At 46.0% G+C, this 21,948-nt stretch overlaps 1 protein-coding gene across 4 annotated transcripts in view; it reads right to left on the minus strand.

Moving 5' to 3' along the window:
• The window catches only part of STX8 (syntaxin 8), a 220,894-nt gene that overhangs the window by 92,503 nt on the left and 106,443 nt on the right, over positions 1-21,948 (minus strand). For all 4 annotated transcript variants that reach the window (XM_086686007.1, XM_086686005.1, XM_086686008.1 and 1 more), the window contains exon 7: positions 7,753-7,854. In XM_086686007.1, the coding sequence (XP_086542133.1) occupies positions 7,753-7,854 (102 nt within the window). The remainder of the gene's footprint in view (positions 1-7,752; positions 7,855-21,948) is intronic.

Here is a 21,948-nt window from a genome sequence, read left to right on the forward strand (position 1 = left end):
GACAGAAATACATTTTCCTTGAAATGTCAAATAATATTTAAATTACAGAGGTACTACAGGCACAGATCATCTCTGGCCACCCGGCTCCGAGCCTGGCCCGCTCACACCGCTCTGAGGGAACACTGTCGGCTACAGATGTTCTAGCAAACACCCCTCTACAGATCTGACATGCGTCTTCCCACCTTCCCTCTGCCCCTCCCTCCTTCCTTTCTTCCCTCCCTCACACGGGATCACAGAAGATGCATCCTGCTCACTTTGGGTTTTGACTTCACCAGACCCTGGGGACGTCTATCCCCCCTCACTCCTCAGACCTCTGCCCCCGCGTTGTGTCCTCTTAAACCCGGGAGCCCCTAAGCTGACTGCGATCCTTCTCCGCCGGGGCTCCCTGCAGTCCCTGGGTCCTTATCCTCCACTCTATGGTGCCCGGGACAGGAAGGGCATGAGCCCACCCACCTTTCTGCTCCAGTAACTGAGCCCAGCACCTGGCATACGGATGATGCTCATTGTTAACAGGGAAGAAGGAAAGAATACACAGACAGGAAATGCAGCTTGAGGACAAGGTGGCCTTTTTTTTTTTTTCCATTTCTAAGTTTATTTATTTATTTTGAGAGAGACAGCATGAACGGGGGAGGGGCAAAGAAAGAGGGAGACCAAGAAATCCCAAGCAGGCTCCGCGCTGTCTGCCTAGAGCCCGATGCGTGGCTTGAACTCACGAAACTGTGAGATCCATGACCTGAGCAGAAACCAACGGAGCCACCCAGCTGCCCCCCAGGGGGCTTTGAAGGCTGACATCCCTTAGTGGAGGAGCTGGCGTTTCTCCATGGGCACTGAGCGAAAGACGACATTGGGGAACAGACACGGTCACACGTGTGTGTCAAGAAGACGGGAGCTCAAGAATTTAACTGGATTATCCCAAAGAAGGAGGATAAAAGAAAGAAGCAGGAGAAAGGCCAGAAGAGTATTTTTGAGAAGCAGCGAGAGAAAGAAAAGCTCCGTAATCAGATCTCTAATTATCTGTGTTTGCCGGTAGGGTTTTAAAGGCCATTCCTTGGGAGATTACATTGTCTCCGAGGTCGGTTAAATAAACCAGACAACTCAGAACTCAGTTTTCTACCTATGTTGTGTTAGCTTCCGAAGAGCTAATGGAAGAAAAAGTACGTTCACGCCACCCAAAGGGACGGCGGCGCCTTCCGCGCCCCACTACGAGTGGCACCTACCGACTCGTGCCCGGGAATGGCTTCCGCCACAAGATCACAAATTTCAGTTTATTTGAGAGAAAGCAACTCTTTCTCATCCAGTGAGGACATAAAAACCTAGCTGCAGAACATCGCTGCCCAACTTACTCAGGCCAGCACTGTTCTCCTTAAAAGCCCTTCTGCACACCGGCCTCCTCTGAGTCTTAGTTCACGAAGGCGGCTCTCGGCCACCGCTGGAAACCCGCGCTTTCGCGGCGCTGGCGTCTACTGAGGAGGCACTACAACCAGTCCCGACGCCGCCCAGCTGGCTCTCACTCCGTCTGCACAACAGCCATGCAGACTGGTCATTATTCCCCTTGTTTTATAAAGAAGGAAGCGGGGCCTCACAGAGGGCATGCCCTCTGAGTCACCCCGGGGCCTAAGCGGCCAAGCCCACGCTGTGACCCAGCTGTGGCTCCACACCCATGCTGTGGCTTCCCTAAGACCAGCAAGTTCCCAAATGCGGAAGGGTAACCCCCAAGGGGTCCGGGCTGAGACGGTGCTAACGCAGGGTCGGCCGGGCTGATTGCTCACCGCGTCGCCGAAATGCTGCTCAAATCACAATCGGTGTGCTTGCACAACATTACGTAATAGTCAATATGCTGAGAAGCAACCGAGCCCCTCAGCCCAAGTCATTCAGAACACTCAGTCTGGCCTCTCACAATTGGCTCTGTCCGTCAGACTCAGACGAGGCTCTATTTTGAATTCTAATGAGGACGAGGCACTCTGAATATTTAACCGCGATCACAAAGATCTTGCTTTTGTGGAGACGTCCTGATACAAGTAACAGATCGGAAAGTACGCGTAGGTACCGGTGGAAAACACCAGGCTGATTTGTGTTTGGAGGCGGGAAAAAGACAGTATTGCTTTCGACTGGACGCGATTTGGGGGGCGGGGGGAGGGGCAAGGGAAAGGGAGGAAGAGCCACACAAAGATCTCAGCAAAATTTTTACAGCCCGGGCTCATGAGTGAAAGGTTCACAAAGAGGTGCTTGAATCCTTTGTTAACAAGCACACAGACAAATTCATCACCAGGCCCTTCTGTGTGGCCCCCTGGCAATTCGGTCTGGATGAAGAACTGGAAATTTCCTCACTGCGGAAGCATCTATGACTTATATATGTATCAGATCGGTAAGGAAGACACACTAAGGGTAGGGAAACAAAAGACCGTTTCACGGTTCACAACCTTCTGCACTCAAAATGATGATGTGCTGGCTGCCACCCTCAGCTCGCTCGAGTCCCCAGAGTTAAACAAATGGAGTGCCACGTGAACAGTAACCCAGGGACACTTGAGGGACTCACTTAACTCCCTACCCCACAAACAGTTAAAACACACCCACCTGAAGCTTCACGTGCATGTCTGCTAATGTGGAAACAATCAATCGAGCCTTGCATGTGGGAAGTGCAGGGGATCAACTCTTTGCTATATGTCCCAGGCACCTGGAACAAGCCCTCACCCCCCTCCCCCTGCCCCGCCAAACCTTTCTTTCTTCCTTCCTTCCTTCCTTCCTCCCTCCCTTCCTTCCTCCCTCCCCTCTTTCTTTTTTCTTTTCTTTTTTTCTTTCTCTCTCTCTCTCTCTTTCTTAGAGAGAGAGCGTGAGCAGGAGAAGGGCAGAGGGAGGGAGAGAGAAATCTCCTCGCTGAGCGTGGAGCCTGATGTGGGGCTCGATCCCATGACCCTTGGATCAGGACCTGAGCTGAAATCAAAGAGTCGGATGCTTAACCAAATGAGTCACCCAGGCGCCCCAAACCTTTCTTACAAAGATCCTAACATAACCTCCGTAGCATCTGGATATCCTCTTGGAAATGCTAGCTAAAGCTTACATAAAGGCAATATGGTTTACTTTTTTTGTACCTATCCCCCTGGTTGATTCTCTCTGCTTCTATGCTACCAAATATGTCCACTGGGTTTTGAATTTCAGGTTTTTATTTTATTTTTTTCCTAGGAGCTAGATTTTGGTCCCTTTTCAAATTTTCTGTTACTTTTTATAGTTTCCTATTTTCTGAAGATCCTTTCAAGCCTGTCATTTCTTCCTTTAAATATAATAAGCATAGTTAATTTTATCATCTGTGCCTGATAATTCTAATACTGCGAGTCAGTGCAGATTGATTTCTGTGGTCTGCTGCTGGTTCTGGCTCATGTTGTGTTGTTTCCATGTCTGCTAGGTTATCTTTGACTGCATGCTGGTCACCGCCCTGAAATTTTGGTTTGGCTGATTCTTAGAGACCTGATAAATACACCCTCCTCCAGACAGGCGTTTCATTGTTTTCACCAGGCACCTGTCACTCTAGCACATGAATCTGCCCCAAACCAAATGCAGAGTATGGGGTTTCCGGCCCATCCTGAGTATAGATGCCCATGACGTAATTCCTTTCTATGCCCACAACTTGTCACAACTATGGTTTTGTCCTTGTCCTTCTCAGTCTTTTCAGTGCCAAGGGCACCTTACTTCTGGTTCACTTTTACCCTAAGGGTATATCTCTCTGGGGACCCACTTCATTGGGGGAAGGAAAATAATCAAACTACTAGAAAGTACTAAGAGTTTAAGGACTGGAAGCAAAACAAAAGGACAGGTTAATATGGTGGTCCCTTAAAAAATTAAACGCTGAATTACTATTTGATTCAGCAATGTGACTTCTGAGCAGGACTTGAATCGATGCTTGTACACCTGTTCATAGTGACCTCATTCACCACATTAGCCAAAAAAGTCCACGGACAGATAAACAGATAAACACTAACAGGTAAAATGTGGTGTGTATACATATGTATATATACGTATACATATGTATATATACATATACACATATACACATATATACATATACACACACACATCTACACAGACACACAGACACACACACACACAGACACACACACACACACACACACACTGGAATATTATTCAGCCTAAAAAAGGAAGGAATTTGTGACACACACTAGAGCATAGAGGACTCCTGAAGACATTATGCTGAGTGAAATAAGCCAGACACAAAAGGACAAATACTGTATGAATTTACTCAAGTGAGATACCTGGTGGCATCCAATTCATAGAAAAAGAAAGTACAAAGGCGGCTGATGGGGGCCGGCTGGAGAAGAATGGGGAGCTAGTGTCGAATGGTGGCAGGGTCACAGTTGGGAAAGATGAAAAAGTTCTCGGGACAGACGCTGGAGACAGTTTCAGGATGACGTGAATATACTCAAAGCCACAGAGCTGCATGCTTAAAAATGGTTATGAAGGCAAATTTTGTGTCATGTACCTTTTACCGTGATATTTTAAGTTAGGTTAGTTTGGGCGAGGGCTGCTAGAGCCACTCAGTAAATTCCACAGGGTGTCGTAATTTCACAGGCTTCATATTGATCAGTGGGAGACTCAGAAGTTAATTGCAGGGGTCATTAAACCAGTCTGGCCTCTCTAGAGCTTTGGAGGCCACGGGATAAACCTCGGTCAACATGCAAAAACTAGTGCTGCTTGCCAACAAACAGAGATGTAACGATAGATTTCCCTGTAAAAAATGTAAATGCAATAATTTTCCTTTAACGGTATCAGGCATTGGAAATACTATAAGGTTGGTTATTTGGGTGTGGATCGACAATACTTAGGACACTGCCTAGAAAAGATTAGGGGCAAAAAATTGATGGGATAAGAGAAAGAATTCTCTTTAGAGTAGTTCCACCGAAAGAATAAAGAAATGTCTATTTAACAATGCTGTATTACTGGACTTCTCCCTTCTGAGTCCCTACATATACGGTTGACCCAACACAGGTTTGAACTGTGCAAATTGACTTATGCGTGGATTTTTGTCAAAAATACAGTGCAGGACCGTAAATGTGCTTTCTCATCCTTATGAGTTTAACATCTCTTCTCCGGCGTACTTTATTGGAAGAAAGGAGCACAAAATACACGTAAGGTACAAAATATGTGTTAAGTGTTTATGGTATCAGGAAGGCTCCAGGTCAACAGCAGGCTATTAGTAGTTAAGTTCTGGGGAGAGTCAAACGGGATATGCAGGGGGCACCTGGGTGGCTCAGTCAGTTAAGCATCTGACTCCGGCTCAGGTCATGATCTCACCGTGTGCGAGATCGAGCCCCGCGTCAGGCTCTCTGCCGTCAGCACAGAGCCCGCTTCGGATCCTCAGTCCCCTGCTCTCTCTGCCCCTTCCCTGCTTGCGCGCTCTGACTCCTTCAAAAATAAACCGACTTAAAAAAAAAATGTATATGTAGATTTCTGCCTGCACAGGGGGGTCAACACCCCTGACCTCTGCACTGTTCAAGAGCCAACAGTAATTCTACTACAGATTATGTATAACTAAATATAAATGGCACGAGACAAATTTACAGTTAACTTGTTTTTAAAATGCCAAGTTTTAGAAGCATGTATTTTAGTAATTGTGGGAGTTGCTAAATTTCTTCTATTAAAAAGAGATACTTAGAGTTCAAGTCAGATGATTTGATGCACATTTCTGGGTGTAAACACCAACACCAAGCAATACCGTAAAATAAGAAACTGGCAGCAGAAGTAACATTCCTCGCTGTGACTTCATGAGTAACACGTGCTGAGGGCCACTGCGTTGCAAATACAAAAAGCTTACCCACACATCCATATACACGGTCATTCCAAACTAACAGCAACATGACTGCTTTGCACGTAAAAGAGACTTCAAGAAAGCTGTCCCTGAATCGGGACGACTGTTCCTACTTTAGAAGCACAGAGATGAGAGCTAATCCTTGCTCACAGCTTACTATGTGCCAATACCACACTAAATGCTACAAATCTGTCTCTGTGTATATATCTACATCTATATCATCTGTAACTAAACCTGTATCTTTATCTTTATCTATATTAATTCATTTATTCCTTACAACAACCCTGTCGGGTATTTACCATTAGCATTCCCATTTCAAAGATGGGAAAACCGAGGCAAAGGGGAGCTTGGGTTTCTCCAAGGTCGCATAGTCGGTGAGGGGTGCCGCTGGGAGGCAAGTCTAGGCTCTAGGGCCCCCACTCTTAACCACCCCACTGCAGGGCCTCTCTGCGTAAATATGGACAGTCAGGGAAGACGGCCAGCGTTAGACGCTTCACCTGTTCTACACGGTTTAATGTTGATAACCAGGTTACCCACTCTTTTACACGTGGGGGAAGTGAGGCTCAGCAAGACTAAGTTCCTACAGAGATCAAGGCAGTGGGAGTTGGAGGTGGGAGTAAGCCCGCATCTCCCTGTCTCCGAAGTTTCAGGATCTAGCACCGAACGAAGACCCCATGGAGCAAGGTCACATGAGAAGGTTGGTAAAGTAAAAAGTAAGGATGTGTTGCTTTTGCAGGATGCAGAGGCACAGGGTGTCTGCTATCTGGTGGATGAGAATTCCGGGGATGGGGAATGCAGGCACGTGATCACAGGGGAGCAGGGAGGTCCCTCAGACTTCTACTTCCTGAGGTTCCAGAGGCCTTAGCTACCTCCTCAGTCACCCTGTTGTTCTAGACGTCTGTCGAACCAGCACACCAGGTAAAGAAGGTAATGCTTCTCAAGCTACACATCTCCGGTGACCTTCGCACAGAGGATCCTCGTTCTAAAACTGGGTACGGATCAGAGGGATCCATTGTATTTTTCACATCGAAAGGGCTAAGAGGCAACGCGTGTGCTCCGATCACCAGTGTTCTGAGTGCTATTATACTTTTGTTTCCAATAAAGGTATCAGCTTTATAAACCTGGTGCACCTTTGTGGGAGGAAGCACCCAGTAACTGTCGCTTTGGTCAGTACCACTGTCACTACCGTTTATCATCACTTACCTTTGGGCGAAGCACCACGCACAGGCAACACGGAATTCAAACCTCACAAAAATCGGCATTGGAGCTTCGGGTGAATGGTAAGTACCTATGTCCGAATTGCCTGCCGTCCTTGTCAAATAATGAACATCCGTTCCAGCCCTACTTAATCAGAATCTCTAGGGCAGGGCCAACGGGTCAGTGTTTTGAGAGCCACGCCAAGTGATTCTTGTCTTGGCACGGATAGCCCCATTTTATGCACAAGGTATCAAGCAGTAAAGTGACTGCCAAAGACTAACATCACTGAATATAGGATGCGAACTCCACCAGACTTCAGAACCTGGGCTCTTAACCGCTCTGGAGTTCAAGCTTCAACCATGAAGCTTCCAAGTAGAAAAAAGGCACAAAGTAAGCAAGATCGCCTTCAACACCTGCGATCATCTACCAGCAGCGACCTGCCTACTGTCACACGATTTCCCAAACTGGTTTTCTCTGTAAGCATACAGAGACAGATCCTATTTTAAATTAAAAAAAAAAAAATTAACAGTGCATTATACTTCTCCTATGCTCGTAATCCTTCATTTTCACAAGATTTGGGGCTCTTTTAGCGATTTCAATGCTTCATCAAAAGGGACTGTCTGCAATAGAAGAGCAACCAAATCCCTGTGGTAATTAGAGAAACGCAGGCAACTGAAAGCAGAGTCAATGCACAAGTGATGATGGGAGGCAGAACGGTAAGTGTACAGATCCCTTACCGCAAGACGTTGACTTTCTGTCCACTATGTTCATACGCCTGGTCTCCGTGCGGAGTTTCCCGTCTGTGTTCTCCACCAGGTTGGCGAGGTCATCAATTATCTCTAGGAAGGAAGACAGAGATGCATGGTTAAGACTCTAGAAACACCCAGGCTCACATCAAAGTATCACAGCGGAGGCCGGCCTCCCTACTGATAATTCTCTCACGTGCAGTGAGGGGAAAGGTAAAGAGCTCATGTGTGTTCTTTGGAAACTGCAATCCTGATTTATAAGAGGTGGTGGTGGTGGTGGTGCAGGGCTGTGGGAGTCGTAGCAAAGGGAAAAACCGATTGAATGCAAGTCTGGAACACAGAGGAGGAATGTCAGAAGTTCCGGGGAAGAAAAGCAGGACCCAGCAAAGTTATGCCCAGCCACGCTGTCATGCCAGCTTTATGGCAGATGGACTACAGGAGATCATTTCTTGTTTCTTATGTTTGTATTCTAATTATTTTCTTGCATGCTTTCTTTGGTAGGAAGAGTAGGATAGGGTCCTTCTCGAGAAAACTGCTTGATGACGAAATCTGGCCAACCAAGGGGTGAAAAGAAATAAAGAACTCTAGGATAGAAGAAGCCAGAGACCATGACCTAAGAGATGGTGGAGACAGCTGGAGCCATCTAAATACTGAGTTGGGAATCAGCAGATACAGGGATTACGTTACAAAAAGGTAGATAAATGTTGTAAACAGCGACGATGTAATTATAACCGAAATCAGGAAGCAGTTGGGAGGCTGCGTGGTGGGAGAAAGGTGGAAAGAATTTGAAGGTGTTAATTTCCCCATCATGCACAGCGGAGTCCCATCAAGCTGTGGAAAAGCAAAACATAGACCTATGGCTTTTCAAAATCACCAAAGCTTCAGTGCTTTAGGTAATTTTTTTCGTTAACCTTAGATAGATCTTTTAGTAATTACCATCTCTTGTAAAGAATCCTCTACCGTGAAGTTGAGTTTTTTTTACGCTAATTGTCTTCTTTTAAGATTGAATTATTAGAGTTGATACTATGGTAATCTCCTTAAAGTGAAATTAAGCTCTTAGTAACACTTAAAATAGGACATATAGCATAATCCTAATGATGTAAAATTACTTCTAGCCGCCCTTTCATATGGACAAACCTACAAGGATATATCTGGATGATGGGAAGGATGATTATTTCTAGGTGGTGGGATCCTGGGTGAGCTTCCTTGTGTTTTCTGTATTGTTTGAATTTCCTCTAATGAGTACATAGTACTTTTTTATTTTTTTATTTATTTATTTTTTTACATTTATTTATTTTTGAGAGACAGAGCATGAGTAGGGGAGGGGCAGAGAAAGAGAGGGAGACACAGAATCCGAAGCAGGCTCCAGGCTCTGAGCTGTCAGCACAGAGCCCAACATGGGGCTCGAACCCACAAACCGTGAGATCATGACCTGAGCCGAAGTCAGACGCTTAACCAACTGAGCCACCCAGGCCCCCCACATAGTACTTTTTCAGTTTTGGTTCCCTTTCTTCCCTCTTTCCCTCCCTTCCTCTTTTTTTTTTTTTCTTTCTTTTAAGTGAGTCCTTTAGAGATCCATTGTCCAATATGAGTCACTGCTTCTGTTAAAGAATTAAATAAAACAAGGTAATCAAAGAAAGTTTTCAGAATGATGCTGGAGCTGTGTTTTAATTTTTGTTTACTTATGCATTTTGAGAGAGAGAGAGAGAGACAGAGACAGAGACAGAGAGAAGAGAGCCAGCGTGAACAGGGGAGGGGCAGAGAAAGACGGAGAGAGAGAAACTCAAGGAGGCTCCACAGGGTCAGCACAGAGTCCAACACAGGGCTTGATCTTGTGAACTGGGAGATTATGACCTGAGTCGAAATCAAGGGTGGGTCGCTCAACTGACTGAGCCACCCAGGTGCCCCTGGAGCTGAGTTTTAAAGGCCGTGGGTGTAAAGAAGCAGGAAGACAGCACTGCTCGCGGGAAGAAACAGCATGTGGAAGGCACGGAAGGGGCGGCCGCTCCTCCTGGGCTCCATTGCCTTGCAGACCCGTATGTTTTGTATTCTAATTACTTGCTTGCCTGCCTTTCTTTGGTGGGAAGAATAGGACAGAGAGGCTCAGTTTCCTTCATTGCTCTACCTGTGATGCCCAGTGGAATGTCTAGTACACAGCCAGATAAAATAAACACAAAGCGATGGAGGCAATGAATGGACGGAGTCTAAAAGAGAGACAGAATTTCAAAGTACTTTTCTGTTTCTTAGGCCAGCAGATCTAGGCCAAAACTGTCAAATGGTATCTGTATACGGGCTGCCCGGAAAACTTTTCGCTACCATTTAACAATGCATTTGAGGGTTTTTTTGTTCATTTTGTTTTTAAGTTTATTTATTTATTTGGGACGGGGGAAGGGGCAAAGACAGAGGGAGAGAGAGAATCCCAAGCAGGCTCTGCACTGTCCTCATACACTGTGTGCACAGTGCAGAGCCTGACGTGGGGCTCCGACTCATGAACCGTGAGATCATGACCTGAGCCGAAACCAAGAGCTGGACACTCAACCAACTGAGCCACCCAGGCGCCCCAACAGTGCACCTGTGACTCTCCAGTCAGTGACAGTCTTCTAGTTTTCCTCCCATCTCCAAGCTCTGCGAAGTGTCTTCTCCCTCTTAAATGCCCGCAGTCCCACCCTTCTGTATATTTTTACGCTGTAACACTACCATGGTGATTTTACGTACCTTTCAGTTTCCTCAGTATGTAAATTAAAAACCTGAAAATCTCTGCTGTATATAGCTCCCCAAAATTCTTGACCCAGGCAGCCAAGTGCCTACTGTTTATCCGTACCTCGAAATTCCTACAAATAGCTGAGTCTCAGGGTCTCTAAACTAAACTGTTCATCTTCCCCTACGCCTGACTCCCCCCTCCGACATTCCCTGTCCCCATCCATGGCACCAACGTTCGCCTGCTGGCCCACGCGAGAAATCTTCAGTCACTCGGCCTCCCCCTCCCCCGGTCATGCCACTTGAAGCCACTCGACCCTGCCTCCCGGGGTTCTCTCAATCTCATGCTTTCTCTTAAACTCTGCTACTAATAGCTCACAAAGTTGTGCCAGTGTTTCTCGAACAATGTCCAAACTTATCCTCCTGTTTCTAGTTCTGCATCTTCTTGTTCCGCCCTCCACACTATAGCCAGGGACGCATTTGGATTTTTTTCATATTTTAACTAGTTAAAACTCAAATTTAAAGCCACTTGTGGGTGGTGACTACTATATCAAACAACATATCTCTAAAGCAATCATAAAAAAAAAAAAAAAAGAAAGGAAGAAAGCCATACATCAATATATAGAGATTTAAACAAAAAAAAAAAAAAACAGAGGGAGGGGCTCCTGGGTGGCTCAGTCGGTTGAGCGTCCGACTTCAGCACAGGTCATGATCTCACGGTTCGTGGGTTCGAGCCCCATGTTGGGCTCTGTGCTGACAGCTCAGAGCCTGGAGCCTGCTTTGGGTTCTGTGTCTCCCTCTCTGTCTCTGCCCCTCCCCCACTCATGCTCTGTCTCTCTTTCTCTCTCTGTCTCAAAAAAAAAAATAAACATTAAAAAAAATTAAAAAAAACCAACTGTCAGTAAAAAATAGAAACCCAATCCCCAGGGCTCATCTACTCTCACATCTCAAGAGTGTGTTTTTCATTTTAATAAGCTTTCCTGCTTAAGTCACTTGCCTGTGTTGCATGTCTGTCCTCGAATTCCTTCTCGTAACAAGACCAAGAACCTCCAGCAACACCTTTGGGATGGGCTGGGTTGTGGCCCCCAGGGCCCTGGGTCTCCCCGGTCCACCCAGCGACACTTAGAAATAAATCCAACAAAAGATGTGCAAGCCTTGTACACTGAAAACCGTAAACCACCGCTGGTTGAGAGCAGGTTGAGAAATTAAAGAGACGGGAGTGCTGTACTACATTCGCGGACTGAAAAGACTCCATGTTTTAAAGACACCTGCTGTCTCTCAACTGATCTATATAGACTCAGTGTAGCCCCAGTCAAAATCCTGGCAGGTTTTTCATTCACATGTGGAATTTAAGAAACAAAAGAAATGAACAAAGGAAAAAAAAAAGAGAGAGAGAAGCCAAGAAACACTCTTGACTGCAGAGAACAAACTGATGGTTCCCAGAGGGGAGGTGGGGGTGGGGGATGGGTGAAACAGGTGATGGGGATCAAGGAGGGCACTGGATGTGCCCAGCGCTGGGTGATGTGTGCAAGTGTTGAACGACTTACCCTGTACCCCTGAAACTACTATTACACTGTGAACCACGCTGGAATTGAAATAAAAAATTCATTAATTCATTCATTAATTTAAAAAATGCTAGCATAAAAAAAATAACACTGGCAAGCTAATTTTAAAATGTACATGGAAAGGCAAATGGTTTAGAATAGCCAAAATTATCTTGCCAAAAAAAAAAAAAGGAAAAAAGTTGGAGGTACTATACTACCCAAATCCCAGATTTATTATAAATATATAGCAATCAGGACAGTGTGGTATTGGCAGAAGGACAAACAGATTTGTTCTATGTGGACCAAACCAGGGGCGCCTGGGTGGTTCAGCTGGTTGAGTGTCTGACTCTTGATTGCGGCTCAGGTCATGATCTCACAGTGAGTTTGTGAGATCGAGCCCTGGGTCAGAGACTGCTTGGGATTCTCTGTCTCCCTCTCTCTCTCTCTACCCCTTTCCTGCTCATTCTCTCTCTCTCTCCCCCAAAATAAATAAATACACTTAAAAAAAAAGGTAAACTAGAAAAAAATTAAGTTTACAATATTCAGATACTCCTAAGATTTTCCAGGAAGGCAGGCAGGCATGCATTCTGGGAAGACAGGGCGAATGCTTTAGAACAATGAAACTGCCAGACCGCAGAGGTCATGTGACCATGCCGCGGTTCCTCCCCTTTTCTCCAGCATCCCTGGCAACAGGAGCAGGCTGATGAACATTTTGCTGAATGCTCCCAGCCACTGGTGACACGGAAACTCGCGAGAAAAATCACTTCCATGGCTGAGCTGGAGGGTGACTCTCATTATTATAAGGTTCTACCCATTGAGCCGAACACCTGCCCACTTTCACGGTCCGCCAGAGTTATTTCTAGAACACAACACCAGTAGTGTTCCTTCCACAAGACACTTCTCTCCCTCCTTAGTCTTCTCTTCGGGGGTAAAGACGCTGAGCTGGAAACTTTGGCAGATCCTGAGAGGAAGCAGGTTCAAAAACTTGTGACATCTTGGCGCTTTGGGCATAGTGTTCATCCTACAGTGCCATGTGTGGGCTGGACATGCCACCTCGGTTTTGGTCTGGTGAGGTGAGCACGGAACCCAGATGGGCTTATATACTGGAGCATATGTAAAAGCATATGGTTTGGTTTTTTTTTAAGTCTATTTATTTATTTTGGGGGGAGCAGACAGAGAGAGAGGGAGACCCAGAATCCGAAGCAGGCTCCAAGGTCTGAGCTGTCAGCACAGAGCCCGACGTGGGGCTTGCCTCCCATGAACCGTGAAATCGTGACCTGAGCCGAAGTCGGATGCTTAACCGATGGAGCCACCCAGGCACCCCAAAGCGAATGTTTTTTATCACCCACTCTCTGTGTCCTATCAGGATATTCCACAGTAATGTGCTTCGTACCGTTACTTGGCACAATGCAATTGGTCCACACAACTGATCACAGTCTAATGATTATGTTTTAATGCTGCAGTACGTAATACGAAACTCAGGCGTCATCAGCCTCCATCACTAAAACAAAGTCAATGTAAAATACTCCTTGTCTGACACTAAACATTTGTCAGTCGTTAAAGGTTAACTGGGTTTCTAGATAGATTCCTTTTAAACTTTATAAATATTTACAACTGAGAGGTAGATCAGGACTTTGTGTGTAGCAGATTAGCTCAGCCAAGATCAGTAGTCAATGCTGAGGGTGTTGATTTTTTGTTTTAAGTTTACTTATTTTTTTAGTAACCTCTACACCCAGAGTGGGGCTTGTACCCACGACCCTGAGATCAAGGGCCGGACGCTCTTCTGACTGAGCCGGCCGGGCGCCCCGAGAGGGTTCTTGTTTTTAATCTCAGACCAAACACAAAGTTTTTCATTGGGTTGCTAAACCTCTTCTGATTACTGATGTGTTGTTTGTTTGTTTACAAAACCAACTCTATTTTTTTTTTGAGTGACACAATTATTTAATAGCAGTTTATGAATGACAGGGGGGCCAAAAAAAAAGACAAAAGTTGCCCCAACACCCCGGTAATCACTTCTATGTGTTCTCTTCTCAGATTTGACATAAACATATATTTTTATATAATTGCAACACAGAAGCCTTTTGCTCCATTAACATGAGCTCTTTTATGATCTTTCATGTTGCTACACAGTCTCCCTTCACAGTTATAATTTCTAATGGTTACAAAATATTCCTTCCATTAAATAAACATTCATTAAAAATAGCCCACTGTCAGGGACTTAGAATGTTTCTATATTTATACATAATGAGTCAACGAATTCTTTCCTCCATTATCATTTTCTTCCTTTTGTCTCATTTCCTTACGTTAACACCCTGGGGTTCTGATGGCCGCGTGGACTTGGAAACACATTGCCACATCAGTTTTTCAAAGGTTTATACTGCCGCTGTGGGTTCGCCCCACCGTGTCACAGCTGCTCTGAACTCCCCAGATTTCCAGGGGCAGGGAGTCCAGGGGGATTCCCACCCTGCAGCCCGCAAGCTGGGAAGTCCCCCAACCAGAGTCTCTTACCAGCGAATTAAACACAGGTTTCCGAGCACAGGTCGAGAAACGACCCGCTGCCTCTTGCAGATTCCGGGCAGTCCCGGCCTCTCGAGAGAGACTGATCTTTTGCTTCCTGGTTAAGTGTTTGCATTTGGGTTCGGAGAAGGAGGCTGTATGTCCATCGTGCGTGGATTTGGGACACCGTGTGCCATTCCGACACGGGGCGGAACAACGGTCAAGGTAAAGCGTGACACAAAACCGGCAGAATCAAAAGCGGTAAGAAACACACCGCATCGCACTATCTGACTCCAATTATACTTGTCACTTCTTCCTGCTCTCAAGGACATTGCCAATTATATTCCATATTAAGGCAGACCGCGTGCTGCATGCTTCCAGGATAAGTTTGGTGCTTTTTCATTTTCTTTTTTTTTTTTTTTTTCTTTGTGCTCACAGTGGAAGGTGGCAGTTGTGAAGTCGTTATGCTTTTGTGCTTCTGGCTTATACTGCCAGTAACATTTAAAGACAAATGCTAGGACAAACCAGGAGTGAATAAACAGCCCTTCTTGAGGGCATTTGTTTAACCGCCTCCACTCCCTGTAATGGAAATTTAAAATTAGGAGTTGGCGGGGGGGGGGGGGGGGGGGGGCGCCTGGGTGGCTCAGTCGGTTGAGTGTCCGACTTCGGCCCAGGTCGTGATCTCACGGTCTGTGGGTTCGAGCCCCGCATCGGGCTCTGGGCTGATGGCTCAGAGCCTGGAGCCTGCTTCCAATTCTGTGTCTCCCTCTCTCTCTGACCCTCCCCCGTTCATGCTCTGTTTCTGTCTCAAAAGTAAAATAAACGTTAAAAAAAAAAATTAAAATTAAAAAAATAAATAAACAAATAAAATTAGGAGTGGGGGTGGGACCTTTAACAATACCCGGCACTAGGTGACGATGTCAAATATGTGACAGAAACCAGGAGAAGCAGTAACACTGAGGGCACTCCGTGACAGGGCAGCTGGTGGGGAACTCCAGCACCCCCAAGCTGAGCCTCTGGGACGCACCCAGGCTTTGGAGGCCTCGGAGAAATCCCCGTGGCTGCGCCTGCTCACATCTTAAGCGGGGGCAGGTGAACGAAAGCCCAGGCTCCTTTCCTTCTTCCTTCCCACCATCAACCGGGGCCTTCCATTCTTCCCTCATCTGGGCCTAAAACCGCACAGCCAAAGGCCGCCTAAGCTACAAGAACCTTCCCTGCTTCCAACAGTAGACGCATCTCCTTGTGCGAAGAGCAACCAAACGGCAGCAGGTGTAAACAAAGAGCCCCAAAGGAGGGCCCGTCCTCTCCCTCCCTCACCTCGTCTGCCGGAGAAAAGACAATTCCTTCCGGAAAAGGAGAGGTCTTGAGAAAGCGGTTTCTCAAACACAAGATTTCTTAAACACAAGATTCAAGAGGACCGTGAGTGAGTGGCCGCTGGAACACACAACCATGACAAGGGGAACAGGTCAGGGTTACTGGACACACTGCATCCAGGCAGAATCACAGCTGTCAAATTAAAAACCACAGCGAAGGGGCGCCTGGGTGGCGCAGTCGGTTGGCGTCCGACTTCAGCCAGGTCACGATCTCGCGGTCCGTGAGTTCGAGCCCCGCGTTGGGCTCTGGGCTGATGGCTCAGAGCCTGGAGCCTGTTTCCGATTCTGTGTCTCCCTCTCTCTCTGCCCCTCCCCCGTTCATGCTCTGTCTCTCTCTGTCCCAAAAATAAAAATAAACGTTGAAAAAAAAAAAATTAAAAAAAAAAAAAAAAACCACAGCGAAGGCACAAATGAAACAGACAGTAATCTACATAAAAGATTTAGACAACAGGTTTGAATGACCTCCCATACGTCAAAGGAAAAGGGCAGAGAGGACAAAATATGGGAGGGGAAAGACCAAAAAGACAGGGACAAAGATCCAGGAAAACAGAAGGACCAACAATGACCAAATAAATAACGATGAGGCGCCTGAGTGGCTCAATCTGTTGAGCGTCCGACTTCGGCTTAGGTCACGATCTCGCAGTCCGTGAGTTCGAGCCCCGCGTCGGGCTCTGTGCTGATGGCTCGGAGCCTGGAGCCTGCTTCGGATTCTGCATCTCCCTCTGTCTCTGCCCCTCCCCTGCTCACGCTCTGTCTCTCTCTTGCTCTCAAAAATAGACATTAAGTAAATAAATAATATAATATAATATAATCAATTTTCCTTGAGCTGAGAAAACATTGGAGTCTTCGTATCAAAGAAACTCACTGAGCTCTGACTGACATTCTTCAAAAGGGTCTGGAAATATCTCATGAAATTTCTGAACTTCAGAAAAAAAAAAAAATTCTGAGGCACTGAAATGGTAGGCAGGGAAGATTACCAGCTTCCGAAATTGAGAAAATGAGAGAAAATTAAACTGGCATCGGGCTGTTCCTGTAAAACACGGAATATCTTAGTAAAAAGGTGTTGAGGGATACAGGCTGTGACCTATGGATTCAAAGTCTAGCTAATGTATAAAGCATGCGACAGTAATTCTTGGAGTAGTCTACAAAGTTACCAATCAGGTCTTTGGGGCCCCGGAGTCACCCCAAGCCTTTGGCCAGGGTTTCACCCAGCTACCACTCAGTCCTCCTCCAGCTCCCTCTTCCCAGGTTGCAGTGACGTGCTCCCCTTCAGGGCAGCACAGAACCTGCTCCAAATCCTTACCTGCCCGCCCATCTTTAACCTTAGTGCATTGCAAAAGCACCTGAGCTGCCCAAAGACGTCTGTTTCAAAATCCAGCAAGATCATCGTCACACGGCAGTATCCCTCGGAGGCTTTTGTCAACCGTCCTGGCTCCAAACTGTCAGAGCACAAACTCAGTGGCAGAAAGACCAAGCGGAGTGAAGCACGTATGCAAAATCGCATTCAGTTTAAGAGGGCTAAATGGCCGAGACCATCTGCCCCATGCTGTGCTAATATTCACTGCCTGGGGGTATAATCTGTAGCACTAGCTTCCATTTGTAGAAAAAAAGTATGCGGAAGAATTCAGAGCTAGAGAAAAATATAAATGAATGGTGTGCAAAAATGGGTGGTTATATGTCATATGTGTATGCATGTACGTATGTATGGATATACGTATACAGATGCTTTTGTATGTTCATACGTACACATATATCTATATATCTATATGTATGCATATATATGTACCTATATACATGTATCTTTTTTTTTTTTAACGTTTATTCATTTTTGAGACAGAGAGAGACAGAGCATGAATGGGGGAGGGGCAGAGAGAGAGGGAGACACAGAATCGGAAGCACGCTCCAGGCTCCGAGCCATCAGCCCAGAGCGCAACGCGGGGCTCGAACCCACGGACCGCGAGATCGTGACCTGAGCCGAAGTCGGACGCTCAACCGACTGAGCCACCCAGGCGCCCCTATATACATGTATCTTAAGAGATATATTTTACATCTCATTTTTCTAAGACAGAATGGTACATGTGTCTTAGAAAAACATTTTATTTGGGGTGCCTGGGTGGCTCAGTCGGTTAAGCGTCCGACTTCAGCTCAGGTCATGATCTCACAGTTTGTGAGTTCGAGCCCCGCATCAGGCCCTGTGCTGACAGCTCAGAGCCTGGAGCCTGTTTCAGATTCTGTGTCTCCCTCTCTCTCTGCCCCTCCCCGGCTCGCACTCTGTCTCCCTCTCTCTCAAAAATAAATAAAATTTGAAAAATTTTTTAAAAAAGAAAAACATTTTATTTACATACTTATCTGTGTATTTATTTATTTATTTGAGAGGGAGAGAGAGGGAGAGAGGGGGAGGGTGTGTGTATGTGTGTGAGAGTGGGAAGAGGAGCAGAAGGAGAGAGAGAGAATCTTAAGCAGGCTCCACACTCAGCGCGGAGCCCGACATGAGGCTCGATCCCGTGACCCTGGGATCATGACCTGAGGCTAAATCAAGAATTGGACGCTCAACCAGTTGAGCCACCCAGGGGCCCCAGAAAATACATGTTAGAGACAATCATGAATGAATGCTGGAGAAACACCTCAAAACAAAAGAAAGTAATTAAAAGACATTGGTGGGGCAGCTGAAGAAATTTAAACATGGGCTCCATATAAAGCAATAACACCATGTGAGAGTTAGGTCTCTTGCCTCTGATAATGACACCATGGTTATGTAGGAGAACACGCTAATTCTTGGGAAATACCCATTGAAGTATTTAGTATTCACCCGACTTTTATATGGTTTGCTGGAAAACAAAGTATACATAAAAGGAAGAAAACAGACGTAAAATGGTAACAATCAGTGACTCTAGATGAACAGTGACCAGGTGTGTGGGAAAAACACATTCTCAACTTTTGCCGCTGGTTTGAGAAAAATCTTATATATTTTTTTAATTAAAAAAAATTTTTTTAATGTTTTTATTTATTTTTGAGAGAGACACAGAGTGAGGAGGGGAGGGGCAGAGAGAGAGGGAGACACAGAATCCGAAGCAGGTGTTCCGGGCTCTGAGCTGTCAGCACAGAGCCCAACGCGGGGCTTGAACCCACCAATGGTGAGATCACGACCTGAATAGAAGTCGGATGCTCAACTGACTGAGCCACCCAGGCGCCCCAGGTCTGAGAAAAATTTTAAATACAAAAAAAACCCAAAAGAATAAAAAAGAATAAAAAACATAACATCATAACATCATAATCAAAATGTCCAGGATACAACCCCAAATCACTCAGCCTATGAAGAGCCAGAAGGTTTCCAGCTTCATGATACAAGACGATGCCAGTGCTGCCAACAGATGCCAACGTTGATGGGACACAGGTGTTGGAGTTACTTGGCAAGGACTTTCGAGCTGCTAGAGCGAGCACGCCGCTAGAGCGAGCATGCCCCAGTAAGTAAAAGCGAATACTCGTCAAACAAAGGATAAGGCAGGAAAAAAAAAAAAAAGAAAAACTTCGGCAAAGAAATAGAAGATATGGAAAAGAACCAAATGCAAATTCCGAAACTGAAAAACAGAATAAATGAATTAGAAAAAACTCACTGGGTGGGCCGAGCAACAGTATGGAGATGACAGAGGAAAGAAGCAGTGAACTGCAAGACAGGTCAGTAGAAATTTTCTAATCTGCACAAGAAAGAAAGAGCCTCCGTGGGGGCAGGGTGGAGGTTGATGAACACAGACTCAGGGAATGGGGCAATGGCAAGAGGTCGAACATTCGAATCATCAGAGTCCCAGAAGAAGAGGAAAAGGGGGTGTGGCAGCAGAAATATTTGAAGAAGGAAGGGCTGATGCCGTCTTAAACTTTGCCAAACAAAACAACAACCCGTAAACCTGCACGTTCAGGAAGCTCAGCAAACCTCAAGCAGGATAAGCACAGAGAAATGCATGCCTAGACACACACCCAAGCTGCTGAACACTGAAGAAAGACAAGAAAAGAAAAAAGAAAAGAAAAGGAAAGGAAAGAAAAAAGCAAAGCCCCATAGGGGAGCAAAGATTTGAAAGACTGCGTAGTTCTTACCAGAGATCAGGGAGGCCAGAAGGAAGGGTAACAACAATTTTAACCCGCTGAAAGACAAGAACTGTCAGCCCAGAATTCCATATCCGGTGAAAGTCCCCTTGGGGAGTGAAGGAGAAAGAGAGACATTCATTCTCAGATGAAGAAGTGCTAAGAGACCTTGCTGTCAATAAAGTAAGTGCTTCAGACAGAAGGGAAATCACACCAGGGGGCGATCTAGAATGTCAGAAACGAAGGAAAAGCAACAGAAATCTTAAATATCTGGCTAAACAGAGTAGATACTCCTCTGGTTAAGCTTTTAAGTATCCGTTTGGCAGTTGAAAGTGAAACTCACAATATCTGGTGCTCAGTGCGTAGAAGGGTAATACACAGACAAGAGCACCTTAAAGGGGGCGGGGCAGAGCGGCTGCATGCTGGGAAGGTTTCTCTGCCCTATTTCACGAGGTAAAATACCAGTTCTAAGTCAACGGTAGAATGTTACGTACGTATATCACCATCCCTAGTAACGACGAAGACAGTGAGTACTGGGAGATAGGGTAAAAAAACACAGGGGCGGCTGGGTGGCTTCGTTGGTTGAGCTTCTGACTCCTGATTTCGCCTTACATCATGATCTCATGGTTTGTGAGATCGAGCCCCGTGTCAGGCTCTGCATTGACAGGGCAGAGCCTGCTTGGGATTCTCTCTCCCTCTCTCTCTGTCCCTCCCTCACTGGTGCTGTCTCTCTCAAATATAAATAAACTTAAAAAAAACACACACACAACAGAAAAATGAAAATGGAATACTAAAGAAGTTCCTACGTATGATCCTATTTGTGTGATGTTCTCCAAAAAACCAGAGTGATGAACAGAGCAGTCAGTGGGGGTGGCAGTCAGTGGGGGAGAGTGTGGCTACAAAACGACAGCATGAGGGAGTCTTTGGAGGGACAGCACAGCACTGTCCTGTGTCCCGTTTGTGGTAGCAGTTACATCAAGCTATACGTGGGTTAAAATTCATGCTACACGTACACACACCAAGTCAATGTTGCTGTGTGTTAACTAATTACTTAATTTTTTTTAAAGGTTATTTATTTATTCTGAGAGAGGGTGCGAGCAGGGGAGGGGCAGAGAGAGAGAGGGAGAGAGAAAATCCCAGGCTGGCTCTGCCCTGTCAGCACAGAGCCCGACGTGACCCTCGAATCCACAAAACGCAAGATCATGACCTGAGCTGACGTGGGATGCTTAACCGAATGAGCCACCCAGGCGCCCCTCTGTGTGCTAATTTAAAAATCTGAGTTAAGAAAGACAGAGTGAACAAAAAGAAGTACAGAAAAAGGGGAACCTCAGGAACACTAGTGTTTAAAGAATAAGACCAAGGGGTGCCCGGGGGGCTCAGTCGGTTGAGCATCCAACTTCGGCTCAGCTCACGATCTCGCGGTTCGTAGGTTCGAGCCCCGCGTCGGGCTCTGTGCTGACAGCTCGGAGCCTGGAGCTGCTTCGGATTCTGTGTCTCCCGCTCTCTCTGCTCCTCCCCTGTTCGTGCTCTGTCTCTCAAAAGTAAATAAAAAAAAAAAAAAAAAGAGTAAGAGCAAAAAGCTAGAAGGAAAGGGGGTGCGGGACAGACCTCGGCTAGTGGAGTGGTGGCTGGGGAGCCAGTGTGGACCGTGCTAAGAGCTGCTTCAGCGGAGGGGTGTGAGGGGAGGGAGAGGGCAATTTGCTGGAGTTGCAGGACAGAGAGCACGCCGAAATGTGCGGGAGGGAAGACAGCCAGGCTAGACTAGCTTACTCGGTAAAACCATAACAACAGCTACTAATATTTACTGAAAACTTGCCATGTGCTAAGTCATTGTTTTCCCATACTGTTGCACAGAGTTGGAAAGTGAAAAAAAAAATTCTTCGACACCCCTCAGCATTAATCATTTTATGTAAATTATATAATTAAATGTAACCATCCATGTGGATATCCATTCTTTGTTTACATGGTTCCTTATTCTGTAGTTCTAAACATGAATATTC

The sequence above is a fragment of the Puma concolor genome, chromosome E1, assembly GCF_028749965.1.
Source record: "Puma concolor isolate L17-30 chromosome E1, mPumCon1.1.hap2, whole genome shotgun sequence".
Lineage (NCBI taxonomy): Eukaryota > Metazoa > Chordata > Mammalia > Carnivora > Felidae > Puma > Puma concolor.